Source organism: Nicotiana tomentosiformis, chromosome 10 (assembly GCF_000390325.3).
Source record: "Nicotiana tomentosiformis chromosome 10, ASM39032v3, whole genome shotgun sequence".
Taxonomy (NCBI): Eukaryota; Viridiplantae; Streptophyta; class Magnoliopsida; order Solanales; family Solanaceae; genus Nicotiana; species Nicotiana tomentosiformis.
Window position 1 is genome coordinate 79,976,443 of NC_090821.1, and position 16,195 is coordinate 79,992,637.

At 36.8% G+C, this 16,195-nt stretch overlaps 1 protein-coding gene across 2 annotated transcripts; it reads left to right on the forward strand.

Moving 5' to 3' along the window:
- Positions 1-7,440: 7,440 nt before the first annotated feature.
- LOC104113832 (kinesin-like protein KIN-7O) lies at positions 7,441-15,804 on the forward strand. 2 transcript variants are annotated; one of them, XM_070187661.1, is made up of 8 exons: positions 7,441-8,042; positions 8,993-9,199; positions 9,339-9,428; positions 9,523-9,664; positions 10,133-10,230; positions 10,919-10,997; positions 14,858-14,928; positions 15,546-15,804. In XM_070187661.1, the coding sequence occupies exons 2-5, from the start codon at positions 9,152-9,154 to the stop codon at positions 10,141-10,143; spliced, it is 291 nt and encodes a 96-aa protein (XP_070043762.1). In that variant the 5' UTR covers positions 7,441-8,042; positions 8,993-9,151; the 3' UTR covers positions 10,144-10,230; positions 10,919-10,997; positions 14,858-14,928; positions 15,546-15,804. The 2 variants fall into 2 exon arrangements, with proteins under 2 accessions (XP_070043762.1, XP_070043761.1); XM_070187660.1 differs by lacking the exon at positions 14,858-14,928 and having other exon boundaries at positions 7,441-7,678; positions 7,908-8,042.
- Positions 15,805-16,195: the final 391 nt, after the last annotated feature.

Here is a 16,195-nt window from a genome sequence, read left to right on the forward strand (position 1 = left end):
GACCCAAAAATATTGCATTATGTGGTGGACATCATTTGCACAAGTTATATATCTTCTTTTACACCTAAGAGGCCAAGACTTTTTTGCCTATAAAAGGGAAGGTCATTAGTTCATTTTACACACACCAACAAGACTTGAGTCTTCATTTCTTGTTTCTTCCTTTCCTCATTTATTAGAGTGTTTTGTATGAGAGTTAGTGTTGGGAAGCACTTGTGTGAACCCTTTCTTTGGAGTGATCTTATGAGGTTATTCTCTTAGGGTATTTGGGATTAATTAGAGTGGTTACTCTAATTTTGTACTCTCTTTTATACTCTTATTATTATAGTAAATTGCTCCTATCCGCTTGTGGACGTAGGTCACTTTGACCAAACCACGTTAAATTTGTGTCTTCTTTATCTAGTTTAATTGTCATTTTTATTAACTTCCATTATCTTTATTATTGCCATTATACCGTTGTTTGGCTATATTCTGCACTACCCGAGTTCCCGATCCTAACAAATTGGTATCAGAGCCTGATCTAACCGGGTTAGTTTCAATAGCCAAAATGACTCTAACAAAGACCTATGTTGAGAAATTTGACCGAAGTGTAAACTTCGGAATGTGTCAATTAAAGATGGAAGTTGTCCTAATTCAGGATGGCTTAGACTTGGCGTTGCAAGGAAAGAAGAAGAAGCCGGATAAAATGACGGATGAGGAGTTTGTCTTCATAGACAAAAGGACAAAAGCAGGTCTCATTTTAAATCTCTCAAATGAGGTTTTACGTGAAGTTTCTGTAGAAACCACAACCAAAGGCATGTGGGAAAAATTGAAAACCTTATATATGAAGAGGACGGTGGAAAATAGACTTTACATAAAGCAGAAGCTTTATACAATTCGTATGGGTGAAGATACCTCTATTCTCTCTCATCTTGACACCTTTGATTCTATTCTTATGGATTTGAGTAATATAGATGCTGAAATTAAAGATGAGGATCAAGATGTGTTACTGCTTTGTTCTCTACCCCTATCTTTTAAGCGTATAAGAGATATTATGCGTTACGCAAAGGATAATATCTCTTATAAGGATATTAAATCTATCTTAAAATCAAAAGAACAGATAGATAGTGATATTACTGGGGAAGCTAGTGGAACTCAAGCGGAAGTTGGCTTGTTTGTTAGGGGAAAATCTGATTCCATATCTAGATACAATAATTTAGAGTGTCGTTATTGTCATAAGAAAGGTCACATTATCTATGAATGTTATAAGTCAAAAAATAAAGAAAAGCATAAGGAAAGGAAAAATGAGCACAAAAATACTTACACGGGAACTATTTTTTTAGCAACTAATAATAGTTTCAACTCTAACAATGAGTGGATTTTAGATTCGGGTTGTTCTTATCATATGTGTCCCAATCGGGATTTATTTACCACATATGGATCTATTGAAGGTGGAGTTATCTTGATGGCCAACAATGCTGCCGGCAAAGTTTTTGGAAAAGGTACAATCCGAATCAAAATGATGTTAGACATGTTCCTGACTTGAAGAAAAATCTCATCTCTTTGGGCACTCTAGAATCTCTTGGGTGCAAGTACCTAGGTGAAAGTGGAGTTCTGAAAGTTTCTCATGGTGCTCTTGTGATCATGAAAGCACACAGAACTGGTTTGTTGTATACTTTATTGGGATCCACTGTTATAGGCCCTACTACAGTTTCGGTATCAGATAACTTGTCTGATTTTGATGGCATTAAATTTTGACATATGCCCATTGGGGCTTTTGTGGAGAGGATGGAGCAAATTTATTATATCAGCCAAAATTAGGCCAAGGTGGAGATTTGTAATTTGGCCAATATTTTGGCTGATGGATTCCATCTCACATAAGCATAAGCATTTTTGCAAAGTGTAGACTTTGTTGTAAATATTCTTTAGGACCCAAAAATATTGCATTATGTGATTAGACATCATTTGCACAAGTTGTATATCTTCTTTTACACCTAAGAGGCCAAGACTTTTTTGCCTATAAAAGGGAAGGTCATTAGTTTATTTTATACACACCAACAAGACTCTTGAGTCTTCATTTCTTGTTTCTTCCTTTCCTCCTTTATTAAGAGTGTTTTGCATGAGAGTTAGTGTTGGGAAGCACTTGTGTGAACCCTTTCTTTAGAGTGATCTTGTGAGATTATTCTCTTAGGGTATTTGGGATTAATTAGAGTGTTTACTCTAATTTTGTACTCTCTTTTGTACTCTTGTTGGTATCGTGAAATTTGTGTCTTCTTTATCTTCTTTAATTGCCGTTATTATCAACTTGCATTGTCTTTGTTATTGTCATTATACCGTTGTTTGGCTAAATTCTGCACTATCCGGGTTTCTGATCCTAACATACTTCTTGTACCTCTCAAGTCTGAGCTGCTCTACCTCAGAAGTTGCTGCCCTAACTTCGGGTTGAGCTGGAGCTACCGACTGCATTGGTACAATCTCTAGAACCTAGTCGACCTGAACCTGCTGCTCTGGAGTACCAGCGATGGGAGTCTGTGCTCCTCCCCTGGTCTGAGATATGGCAGGAGCAAGTGGAATCAATTCAGCCTGAGCTAAGGTGCTGAACATGCTCATAAACTAGGCTAGAGTCTCCTGGAGGGCTGGTGCAGAAACATGTGCCTCAGGTGTCTGCCCTCCAGTTAGAGCTACTGGGGGCTCCTCTGTAACAGCTCGTGTAGGTGCTCTGGCTGCACCACGTGGATGTCCTCGGCCTCTACCCCGGCCCCGGCCCCGGCCTCTCGCGGCTCTAGCAGTGGGCGCGGTGCCTAGTTATCAGATCCGCTCGTACGTGTCCTCACCATCTGTGAGAGAATAGAATACAGAAATTTAGATTTTTTTCTTTTTTGAAGTCAACAATTTTTGCACGACAAGGAATCAAAGTAGTGAAATTTTCCTAAGAGTTCCATAGCCTCCCGAAGATAAGTACAAAATGTCTCCGTACCAATCCACGAGACTCTAATAAATCGGCTTGTGACTCACGACACCTACGAACCTAAAGCTCTGATACCAACTTATCACGACCCAATTTCCCCTCCGTATGACGTCGTGACAACACCTAGTCTCTATGACTAGGTAAGCCTAAGATTTTGCGGAATAAATGAAATGAAAGCATAAATTTAACAACTAACTGTAGCAATAACACTATAACTGAGTACCATACCACTTGGCATGTACAATAACCAACTCCTCAATATGCTACACAGCATTCTCAAAATCTGGAATATTGTGAAACACAAACTACAGAAGGAAAATCAAGTGTCTGTATACATCAGAGTCTACCAAAAGAAAATACATAAGATAATGGACATGGGAAAGAGTAGAAGGGGACTCCGAGGTATGCGGACGCGACAGATATACCTTGAAGTCTCCAAAGTTGTCTCGGCTCACTGATAGTGCGGCTGATAAGGAGTACCTGGATTTGCACACGAAAAATATGTGCAGAAGAGTAGCATGAGTACACCACAATCGGTACCCAGTAAGTGCCAAGCCCAACCTCGGTCGAGTAGTGTCGAGGTCAGGTCAGGGCCCTACTGGTATATATATAATAACACAAGATAAAATGAAATACCGCAGTAAAATAAAGACGGAAATTTAACAAGAATGAAATCATAGAAGACAACAGCTTAGTACACAGAGATAACAACAGGGGATTTCCCGAGATACTGTCTCGTAGTCCCAACGTAAATGTGCAGAACATGGGGATCTCCCGGAATACCGTTTCGTACTCCCAAAGTAAATATGCAGTACAAAAAATCTCCCGGAATACTGTTCTGTAGTCCCAAAATAAATATGCAGTACATGAGTATCTCCCGAAATACCGTTTCGTAGTCCCAAAGTAAATATACAGTACATAAGGATCTCCCAGAATACTGTTTCGTAGTCCCAAAGTAAATATACAGTACAGAGGGATCTCCCAGAATACCGTTCCGTAGTCCCAAAGTAAATATGCAGCCAAACAATAGAATTCAATAGTTACGACACGAAATTCTACAGTTCAACCCAAGTACCAATTAAGGAAAGACAGGTAAATTCACTAAACATGTTGCACGTAGTTCAAGTAAACAGTTAAGGTAAATAGGCATGCTATTTTAGTCTAGCCGGATACCACACATGCTGATGGAACTCAAATAAGAAGGAAATCAGGTTATTACTTAGTTGAAAATCAGGTTTTTACACAATTAGCATGTGTACGTACTCGTCACATCACATACACAGCGCTCATATATCACAAACGGTACAAATCCTACGGGGAGTTCCCCCACACAAAGTTAGGCAAGCCACTTACCTCGAACCAAGCTCAATCAATCAGTCACAATGACTTTCCCACGAATATCTGACTCCGAGTGGCCCAAATCTAGCCAAATCAATTACATAACGTAAATATAGCTACGAAAAACTAATCTAGCTAATGAAATCAAAGCGAAAACAAGAAATTAGAAAAATGCCCAAAAAGCCTCTCCGGGACCACGTCTTGAAATCGGGTAAAAGTCACAAAATATGAACACCCATTCACTCGCGAGTCCAATCATACCAAAATTAGCCAATTCCGATCACAACTCGACCTTCAAATCCTCAATTTGTGGTCTATGAAGTTTATACAATTTTTACCAAATTTTCATCTCAAAGTACTAATTAAATGATAAAATCAGTGATATATTCATGTATATTGACCAAATCCGAGTTAGAATCACTTACCCCGATGAATTTCTCGAAAAACCCACGAAACATCATCTCAAACCGAGCTTCCAAGGTCAAAAAATAAAATAATAACCTAAGCCTCGATTATATAGTATATTCTCTAAACTCACCATGTGCGGTTCGCACAATTCTAAGTGCGGCCGCACATCCCAGCTCCTGCGGTCGCACAAAAATTGTGCGGCCGCACTCTCTTGGTGACTACAATGTCAGGCTTTAGTAGTTTAGCCATAACTTTCTCTAGAGATGTCCAAATAATGACTTCTTTACCTTTATGAAAATTAAACACGAAGGACTACACCTTTTGTTTTTGAATTATCTCACAATTCTTCATAGATCAAAAGATATAAGGTTCTGAAGTCGAACCAGCGAATCTGAGAGTTCTTGAGTGCGGCCACACACAAAATTGTGCGGCCCGCACACTCCTCTGCGGCCTGAAGTGCGGCCGCACACAAAATTGTGAGGTCCGCAATATTCCCCTAAGGCCCGCACTTCCCTTTTGCCTTAGCACTCCCAAAATGTGCGGTCCGCACTTCCTAAGCCCTCCAGAACAATATTAGAGTGCCGAAAAGCCCGTATTCGCTCAAAACTCACCCTAAAACTCACCCGAGGCCCCCGGAACCTCAACCAAACATACCAACCAATCCTTAAATACCATACGAACTTATTCGAGCCCTCAAATCACATCAAACAATGCTAAAATCATGAATCATCCTCTGATTCAAACTTAAAGAACTTGAAACTTCCAAATTCGACAACCGATGCCGAAACCAACCAAACCACATCCGATTGACCCCAAATTTTGCACACAAGTCAAAATCAATATTAATGACCTACTCCAACTTTTAAAATCGGAATCCGACCCTGATATCAAAATTTTTACTACCGGTCCAAATCTCCAAAAATTCGACTTTCACCATTTCAAGCCTAAATGAGCTACAAACCTCCAAAATACAATCCGGACACGCCCATAAGCCCAAAATCACCTAACGGAATTAACGAAATCGACGAAACTTCATTCCGGAGTCGTCTTCACATAGTTTCGAATACGGTCCAAATTCTAAGGCTTAAACCTTCATTTAGGGACTAAGTGTCCCAAAACACTCCAAAAAAACCAAACCGAAACCTCCCGACAAGTTACAATAACAGGAATATATATGGGAGAAGCAGTAAATAGGCGATCATGGTTATTACTCTCAAAACGACCGACCGGGTCGTTACAGTTTAAAAAAATTTCGTGGGTCCCTCTTTCATAATAATTGTTAAGTTACATCGTTTAAATAAAAACTAATTTATATAAGGTCAAATTTGAATTTATTTTAGGAGAATAGTTTAATGACTATTCCTAAAAAGTAGAAAATTAATTAAATAAATATTCCTAAATAGTAGAAAATTAATTAAATAATTATTTCTAAATATTAAAAAAATATTCAAATAACTATTTTGTCTAGTGTGAATACTATTTTTAAAGAGTAAAAAAGATAAACGATATTTCAGTAAAGGCTTTCGTGCTTTTAATATAATTACGCACGTTGCGCGTGTATCATGTATAAATGAGATAAAACTTTTAATTATTCGAAAGATGTATTGAAGATAATGACCATCGCGTGAACCTATTTAAGAAGTTAAAACAATTTTTTCATGTAAAATAAATTTTTTTGGTTTTTTAGTTCGGTCATAGTAAGCTTATTTCTTTTATCATTAAAAAGGAATATTTCTTTTGTCGATTGGAATTGAGATCATTCTGGCGCAAGCAGTCATGTAGCCATGTATTTTATGATTTGGTTCATAGTATATTCTAACTTCTAACAATTTTGTTTTAAAAAAAAATTGCATGCAGTAAAAAAAAAATTTAATTATTCATTGTATGATCATGCATGCTTTGAATATTCTTGGCTCATTGTTTTGGAGAAAATTGGTAAATAAGTATATTTATACAATTTTCTAAATTTTTGAGCACGCGCACGAAAAATAAAGCTATATATCAATTGTGAGATTACTTCATATCAATAATATTTTGAATGAGCAACTAGATTGCTTTGTATATTGTTACTTTGTGTCTAATTTTTGGAGCATGCTCCTAAAAGAATCATCAATGATATTTAAATAATAATAATAATAATAATAATAATAATAATAATAATAATAATAATAATAATAATAATAATATTTAAACAAGTAAATTTTTGTAGTATTACTTCGCGTTGATGATGGCAAGGTTTTGTGGCGTTAGTTTTTTTGTGGCTTTGTTATATTGCCTAACGAAGAGACAAAATCTAAGTTGAGGAATTTATTATACACTGAAGTCCTAAATATTAGATTAATTGAAGTTGATTTGAAAATCTTAAATATCAGGAAGTTAATTTAAATTACAATTTAACCCTTTGTAAAATTTATTTCTAAAGGGTAAAAAAGACGAACGGTATTTTGCTAAAGGAATTCGTAGTATAGATATGCAGGAGATGATAACTTGTTTTGAGAATAAATTGCCAATATTAGGTTCCTAAATAGGAGGGGGAAATACCTTTCTAAATTCTAAATGAATCTGGTTAATTTTTTGAACAACTTCTCGAATTCTTCATTTTTTTAGATTAACCAAATAGTCACTTGATTAATGTACTAATTTGTGTCTTCAATTATTTAAGGGTATTTTAGTCTTTCAATTTTATAGTGTTATTTTCATCTTTTATTGTTAGTTGATTTTTCTAATTTGTGCTTAATGAACAACTTTTTTTAAGCCTTCCATAAAAAAGAACCCCAATTGAATATTGGCGGAAGAGTTCCCGGGCGGGAAAATCAGCAAATCTGAGACTCCTTCTCGGGAGGAGTTCACCCTAAGGAATCAGGATGGAGAGAATCCACGTGTCCGTGAGAGCGAGGCCTCTGTCGCCGGAAGATGCAAAGTGCAACCCCTGGCGAATCTCCGGCAACTCTATCTTCATTCCCAACCAGCCCGCCAAGTTTGATTTTGGTACTCTCTCTCTAGGTTTTCCCCTTTTTTCTCATCATCTACTCATTTTGTTTCTTTCTAAGACCACCGGGAACCTAAAGAAATGAATCTAAAGGTAAGGAAGGACGTTGACTTGCTTGACCTATTGCAATTGCCATGGTTTGTGGCTCATTGGCCATTGTGACTGTTGGAAGAGATTGAGAATATGAAATATTAGTGAAATGAGATTTGTTATCATAAATATGATCAGATGCACCTGAATCAATAACCCAAGACTCAGAGGTTGAAGATTGGGATACACAAGTCACGTTACTATCTGTTTGAACAACGGAGGCTATTCCTGAAGGTGTCTGTTTACATTATCGCAGGAACTCAATATAATCCGGTAAAGAAACCATCCAACTCTTTGTAATATTAAATTTCATTTTGCTACAACCAATTTCTCAAATTCTTGATTACAACTTTTGTGGTTAACCTTGGAATGCCAAATCAGAAAACCTTATTTTTTTTGGAAAACACTGTTCACTCACCGGAAAATAAAAAAGATTGCCGGAATTTGATGAAACTTGAATAGACCGACTCGGAATAACGTCCTGAGAAAGCTGTCCAAAAGGAGGTTCGTCAGAAACTGACCGGAAGGTGGTCCACTTGCCGGCACGTGGACAAATCTCGCCGGAAAAATTTCACTCTGGTCGGCGCGTGACGGCGCGTGAGTGGTGTTTTCCGGTGGGGTTTCGTGGGGTTTGGTCGCCGGAGGAAAGAGAACACTGTGGTGGTGTTGATTTATGCACAACACTGGTAAAAAATGATTTTGACGCGAACAACTTCTCAAGTCACCGAAAAATTGCACGGTGACGACTTATTTCTTCCCGGATGTCGTTGGAATGACGCACAATGATAATTATCTCACCAATGCTCTGATACCATGTGAGAATGCACGGGAGCAAAATATTATTAATTGATATTCTATGTTACAATGAGCCCTATTTATATGTATATATAATCTACTCCTATTATATAAGGGACTAATTACATATATTCACATAACTAATCTAACAAAACTTTTCATTTATCCATTTTACCCTTAAGATAAGTTTTTATAGCCACATAAATGTCATAGCCCCACAAGCTTTTACCCCTTAAGCTTTTAAGATCATAAGTTTCAAAAATCTTTTTTTTCTTAAACTCCGTGCCGAGTCAAAATGTCTCGCATAAATTGAAACAGAGGGAGTATCTCAAAGAAGATAAGTAATTGATTGCCTGCATTCTACTCGAGAGGAAGTTAGTTGTCTTTATTGCTTAGTCTTAAGCTACTTTTCCTTTTCTGCTGTGAAGGAGGAGTACAGGAAGCGGGAAGTGCTGGCATTTGAGATGGAGACAACTATTGCTTCTTTGGAAGAGGAATAAACAATTTCTCATGCGGAAAAAGAAGAAGCCATTTCTAGAGCAGAAAATTTGGCATGTGAATTGCAGGCTTTATCTGACGAGTTGAATATGTCAAATACAGAACTAAATATGCTGAAGGAAGAGGTGCCATCCCTTGTAAGTTTATGTTTGTTAACTTTTCCTCTGAGATTCCATGCCTTTTGAGCATGTTTTGTTAGCTTAAACTCTACTGTTCTTTCTTCAGGAAAATAAAACATTAACTTATTTCTATTTTATTTTTTCTATGGCATTGCAGAGATTATGTTCGGAAGAATCTGAATCACGATGTCAGAGATTGGAAACTTCTGTCAACTTTTTGGTAGAAGAAAAAGAAGATTTAGCTATGGTACCAATTGAAGTTGCTTTGGGGAACATGTATTATGAGACTCCATTTAACTGTTTCAATTACGTCATTTATGAGTGCCTTCTTTCCTTTGCAGCAACTAACTGATGCCCTTATGGAAATGGAGGAGGAAAAGGCCATATGGTTTGCAAGGGAGAAAGCTACAGTTGAAGCAATCAATGAAAAAGCAAAATCTTATAGTGCTGAAATCGCCACTCTTATCACAGAAAATGACAGAGGTAACCTTCAGATTTACACATGATGTAGTTGAACAATTTAAGCATATTCTAGAAACACTGCAGTGGCTCTTACTGATGATATTGAGGATCTCTTCAAGGACTCAGTGCTTGCATGCTATTCTCTTTGGTACACTGTCTAGAGGGAACATGATATTTATGGAAAATTTATTGCCGAGTTTAAAGCATAGTTAATTCAAAGCTAGTTCACATTTGAACTTCTTTCTTAAAAATTAATTAAGAGAATTGTTTGTGAGGTCTGAGTACCATATTGTAAAATGTATCCTTTCTATTTGCTTTGAACATCTTATCTTGTGAGAGCTTTAGAAAAGTACATAGCTAAATTAAAGAAATCAAAGACATCCATTGAGGTGATGAACTTGGCAAAACATGTTGCACATTTCTGTACATGTCAGTTGCACATGATTTACTTATTGAATCTTGATTTATGATCCTGACTTTAAACTACAGGTGAAGAATGAACTTGAAAGTTGTAGAATGCAGTGCAAGCTCCTTGAGGAGAGATTGGTCGTCTCAGAAAATAATGTGCGGTTGGAGAGAAGTTTCAGGTTTGTCTGTCCTTTTCTCCCCTATCACTCTGATATGTTGCTACTCCCTTTGTCCAAAAGGTTTTCAATCGTCAAGTGAAGTAACTATTGACTAATATTTTCAAGTGTATTCTGTTGTCTTTTTTAAAATGTATTTTGATGCAAGATCACAACATGTACTACACTTATGCTTTCTGAAATCTAAATTAATTTCAAGATTGAGTTTAATCTTGTCCTATTTAGCTCTAGTAAAATTGGTACTCGATAAGTAAAAAGTGACTGGTAAATTGGGAAAATGGTGTGTGTCTCTTTATGTGTCAGTGTACTTTTATAGCAGTGGTGTTCGGGCTAGCTTGTATGTACCTACACTACTCCACCGTGGACCTGCTCCTCCCACCGGCACTGATGGAAAGAAATCACCTAACATTTTGCTTCTGCTGAGATTTGAACCTGGTCTATCCGGGGTTTCACCAACTTCATTGAATGCTACTCCTCACACTTGGGTGCTAGGACAATGGAGTATATAATAGCTTGTTCATCTATTTCCTAAATTTTCTTGAGGTGCCTAGTTGATCAAATATAAACTTTGATTCTACAGCTGCTACTACCCTCATCAATAAAGCTGGGTGTAATCTAGGTGCCATGAGTTTTGTATTCATTTAAACCTTTAGATCAATCTGCCTGATGATAAACATACATTGTTTTACAGTGAAGAGAAATTACTAGAGATCGATCAACTTAGACTTGGCCTAAGAGTTGCTGAGGAACAATGTAAAAGATCTCAAGAGGTAATATGTTTGTACTTTGTCAAGCTTTCAGAATTTATATTGAGTGCGAGAATAATGATTCAGCCTAGAAAAGTATTCTGGGGTTCGCGAGGCTGGATATACTTTAGTTGAATAATTATGCCGTCTAACTCTTCTCGTACATGAGTTCGCCTTGTTGCTTATTTGACTTAGAAAGTGAGGAAGTGCTTTTGTTCTTCAGCATCGGCTTTACCACTCTGTCAGAAGCACTCCCCTCCAAGAAATTAATGAATAAAGAAATGATACATAGTGGTATACAACAGCTGGAGCCAAGTTATACTGGAACAGAATTTTTGCCTCGAGCTTGCTAATTGCGGAACCTTGTTGAATTCCTGGTATTATAAATTAATAATTCATGACATATTATGGCGAATAAGACAATCAAGCAATCAACTTTGCTTCAATCTCAAATGGTTGGGCTGACTATACAAATCCCTATATACATTCCACTCTTTTGGGTCAATTTCATTCGAATACTAATAACAGTTTGTCTTTTAGGTTAAATTAAGGGTTCTCTAAAGTTAAAGGATTTCATTATCTCACACTTCTTGCGTACACTGGCATACAAGCCTTTAACTAGACTAGAATGACTTCTGGAAATAATCGGGCACAATGTTTTCCTTTTTTTTTTTTATATAAGTCAAGATTTGTTAGAACTGGTACCAAGATGGTATTAAAAAGTACAAGTCAAATTCCACTACACCCACCAAACATACTACATGGCCCCCCCTAAAAAATAGAAGAAATCCAAATACTGATCCATCCTATATAGAGTATACAAGCACATCAGAGAAATAGATTCTTGATACATTTGTTCTTGATCTAGCAATCTGCAACCTCTTCCCTTCAGAGCATGCCTTGTTCCTTTTCCAGCCATACAGCCATAAAAGATAGATGGGAATGTTCCTCCATATCTTCTTCAAGTTTTTCTTCACTTTTTGAGCTTGCCAGATTTCCAAGAGACTACTAATATTCTCGGGAATCACCAGAGACACTCCCATAATAGTAAGAAAAAGCTCCCAACATTGTCTTGATAATGTGCAGTGTAGAAATATAGCAGCTGCACTAAGAGAAACCTCTTCTTTGTAATTTATGCTGAGTTAGACAGGCATCCCTAGCTGCTAACCATCCAAAGCAAGCTACTTTCACAGGTGCTTTGGTCTTCCATATCATCTTCCTGGGCCAATTAGGAATCTTCTGGCTGTTCTGTTGTTCTAGCATTTTATAACAGCTGTTTACTTAAAAAAGTTTATTCTTGCTATTCACCCAGATTAATATGTCTACTCTGTTTAGATCAATGGAACATGTGTTCTGTTGTAATCGTCGGACATAATGTATGTGTAGCTACATCTAAGCCTTTATCTCAACTCTTTGGTATTGCCTAATATGATCCGTTGTTTCTATTCTGTTATGTTTTTAGCTAAGTCTGAATTAATTTCGAGAGATTGCAGGTCTTGTGAGACAACCCTCTATTGATTTTAGGTCTACCTAGTGATGTAACACTAGAAGGAAGGAAGGTGGGAGTTGTGGGGGTGGGTGGGGGGTGGGGGGAGGTGACTATGGAGAGAATAATCGAGAGAGGAGAGAATAGGAAGGAAGAGAAGAGGAAAGAGAGAGAAACATAGAGAGAATGAATTACAGAGAGACAAAGAGAGGGAGACAGAAATAGAGAGATTAGGGAGGGGGATATTAATGTCAAATAAATGCAACAAAATGATTTGATTCTGTCAAAGAAAGTACATTAAGATCTTATTTATAAGACAGGAAGTTTTGGTTGAATTAGAACTCTTGATACTACGACATTCCAATCTCTAACTAAAATGATAAAATTAGATAAAATCTTATCTCTAAAATAAAATATGGTTACCGTTATTTTAGTTCCACGTAATAGATCAAGATAAATAATATGGAATGATAATGATATCCTCATGATTGAATTCTTTTGTGTTCGCGGTGGAGAAAACTCGACAGTTGACTCTGACAAGTGAGCCTGATATGGTGAGGTAGTTCATCGTTCTATGTAAGTACTTGGGAAACCACCAATCGATTGGACAAACTTCTTTGGCAATGAGTAGCCAACATAATTGTAATGACCCAAAATATCATCTTTAAATTTAATAGTTAATTCGGTGTTCTAAGACTTCGAAAAACACTAATTATCATCCCTCAACTTGCATGCGCAATCCGTATAATTTTCTGAAAAGTTTTTATGTGAAAAATGGATTAAAATGTGAAATAGAGCTTTAAAACTCAACTAAGTTGACTTCGGTCAACATTTTGAGCAAACGAACCTGGATAAGTGTTTTGACAGTTTCGGTAGGTCTGTATCATAATTTGGGACGTGGGCATATGCTCGGAATTTAAATTGGAGGTCCCTAGCTCAAGTTATGGCCATTTGACGGAAACTAGAAATTTAAAGGCTAAGGATTTTCAAAGTTTGACCACAGATTTAACTTTTTGATATCGGGGTCGGATTTCGATTCCGGAAGTTGAAGTAGGTCTGTTATGTCATTTATGACTAGTGTGCAAAATTTAAGGTCAATCGCACTTGATTTGATAGGTTTCGGCGTCGAAGGTAGAAGTTGAAATTTCTTAGTTTCATTAAGCTAGAATTGGGGTATGATTCGTGGTTTTAGCGTTGTTTGATGTGATTTGAGGTTTCGACTAAGTCCGTAATATGTTTTGAGACTTGTTGATATGTTCAGACGAGGTCTCGAATGGCTCGGGTGAGTTTCGGGGTGGTTTCGGACCATTTCTAGGCCATTTTTAGTTGTTGGTTTTTAGCCACAGAGGTATACATCACGATCGCGGACAAACGATCGCGATCGCGAAGAGCAATTTTGTTGTTTGGACACTGTGAATCGCGATCGCGGAAGCCTTTTCGCGATCGTGTAGAGGGAAATCCTGCTGCACAGACTCGACTTAGGAAGCTTATATCTTTCAATCTATAAGGAATTTGGAGATTATCCAAAAATGAAAGTTGTAGCCCTTTGTGTCTAGTTTTTAGAAAGGTAAACCATTTATCATTTGGAGTTATGTACAATAAGTTATGGTAGATACACTATAGGCTGTTTGGGAAGAGTTTGGAAATCTCTGTTGCACAGGGCTGATTTTGAAAATTTATATCTCACAATCTATAAGGAATTGGGAGATGAACAACAAATGAAAGTTATAGCCATTGGTGTCTAGTTTTCAGAAAATTAAACCATTTGCAATTTGGAGTTTTATACAAAACGTTATGACCATTATACTAGAGGTTGTCTGAAAGAGTTGGGCACTTGTTCTTCGCGATCGCGAAGCATTTTCCGCGATCACGAAAGGCAAATTTTGGGCTGAGAAAAGTTGTGCTTGGTGATCGCAAAGGATTTTCCGCGATCGCGAAGAGTAAATACCTGGGCAGTAGCTATATTTTGAGGTTTCAGCTATTTTAAACATATTTGGAGCTATGGAGCTCGGATTAAAGTGATATTTGAGGCGATTTTTACCATATGGATTGGGGTAAGTGTTCTATATCCTAAAGTGTTTATATTTCATGAATCTATGATTATATTCATCGTTTATTTCTGATATAGATGGAAGAAATTGGAATTTTTGTAAAACTTTCCAAAAACGAAAATTTAAGATTTGAAGGTCCATTTGACATCGGAATTTGATAATTTTTATATGGTTGAATTCGTATCGGAATGGGTGTTCGGATTTCGTAAGTTTTTTCGAGATTCGAGACGTGGGCTCCACTGTCGATTTTTAAAATAAATTTCGAATTTTAATTCGAAAAATTAGTAAATTCATATGAAATTAATTCCTACGAATTGTATTGAGTATATTGAATTGTTTATGATTAGATTTGAGGATTTTGGACACTGATTCGCGAGGCAAAGGTTTATTGGATTCTTGAATTTGGTTGCAGAGCGAGGTAAGTGTCGTGGTTAACCTTGACTTGAGCGAATAGAACCCTTAAATTATTTGTTATGTGAAATGCATGTGAACGACGTATAGGCGAGGTGACGAGTGTCTATACGTCGTCAAATTAATTGTTTGCATAATTACTTGAAAAATCATAAATCATTTTAAATCATGAATTAATTATTATATTAATTATTTCTCTCGTGTTCTTTGCTCAATATCATGCCCTGAATCCATGCTATAACGGCTACATGCTTATTTGATTTATGTGACTTAATTTCCACTTGACGTTTAGCATACTAATTATTAAAATGCGTATTACATCCTTAATTTTCACAATTAATTGCTACTTGTCATCACTTATTTCTAATAAATTATAATTATTGTATGCTTGTTGTCTTATAATTTCATATTAATTATTGCATTTATTGGAGTAATTTCATATTAATTGTTGAAAAGAGACACATGTTTTATTTCTATTATTGTTGTTGTTATTATTATTATTGCGTACAGGTTAATGTATGTGATATGCATTAGCCTCGTCACTACTTCGTCGAGGTTAGGCTCGACCCTTACCACTACATGGGATCGGTTGTACTGATACTACACTCTGCACTTCTTGTGCAGATTTCGGAGTTGGTCCCAGCAGCATACTGTAGATTTGCCTGGATACTGCTACCAGTGGAGACTTGAGGTATAACTGCACAACGTTCGCAGTTCTGAAGTCCCCTTCTATATTATCTTAGTTGTGTATTATATTTCAAACACCTTGAATTTTATTCAGACCTTTATTTGTATTATTGTATAAGCTCGTGCACTTGTGACTCCAGTTCTGGGATGGTATTTAGATATCGCGATTTTTATGGATTATTCACTTTATTTCAAACTTTATTTCCGCATTTGTTTTCTTGTTATTAATTAATTTAAATTTTTTGTTAAAATGGCTAATTATATTCTAACGTTGGCTTGCCTAGCAAGTGAAATGTTAGACGCCATCACGGTCCCGAAGGTGAGAATTTCGGGTCGTGACAGTTGGTATCAGAGCACTTGGTTACATAGTTCTCACGAGTCACGAGCAAGCTTAGTAGAGTCTGACGAATCGGTACGGAGACGTATGTACTTATCTTACAGAGGCTACAGAGTTTAGGAATAATTCCACTTCTTTCATTCTTTATCGTGCGGCATTGATTTAGCTTGAAACATATATCTCATATTTCTTTGTATCCACTCGTGTATGACATTGTGCACTCGGTATCAGTTGTGCGTCGACGGTTCGT

Coding starts and splice junctions, on each gene's coding strand:
- LOC104113832 (XM_070187660.1), top strand. CDS start 9,533: ATGCCCTTATGGAAATGGAGGAGGAAAAGGCCATATGGTTTGCAAGGG. Junction 9,665..10,132: donor TATCACAGAAAATGACAGAG/GTAACCTTCAGA, acceptor TTTAAACTACAG/GTGAAGAATGAACTTGAAAG. Junction 10,231..10,918: donor CGGTTGGAGAGAAGTTTCAG/GTTTGTCTGTCC, acceptor ATTGTTTTACAG/TGAAGAGAAATTACTAGAGA.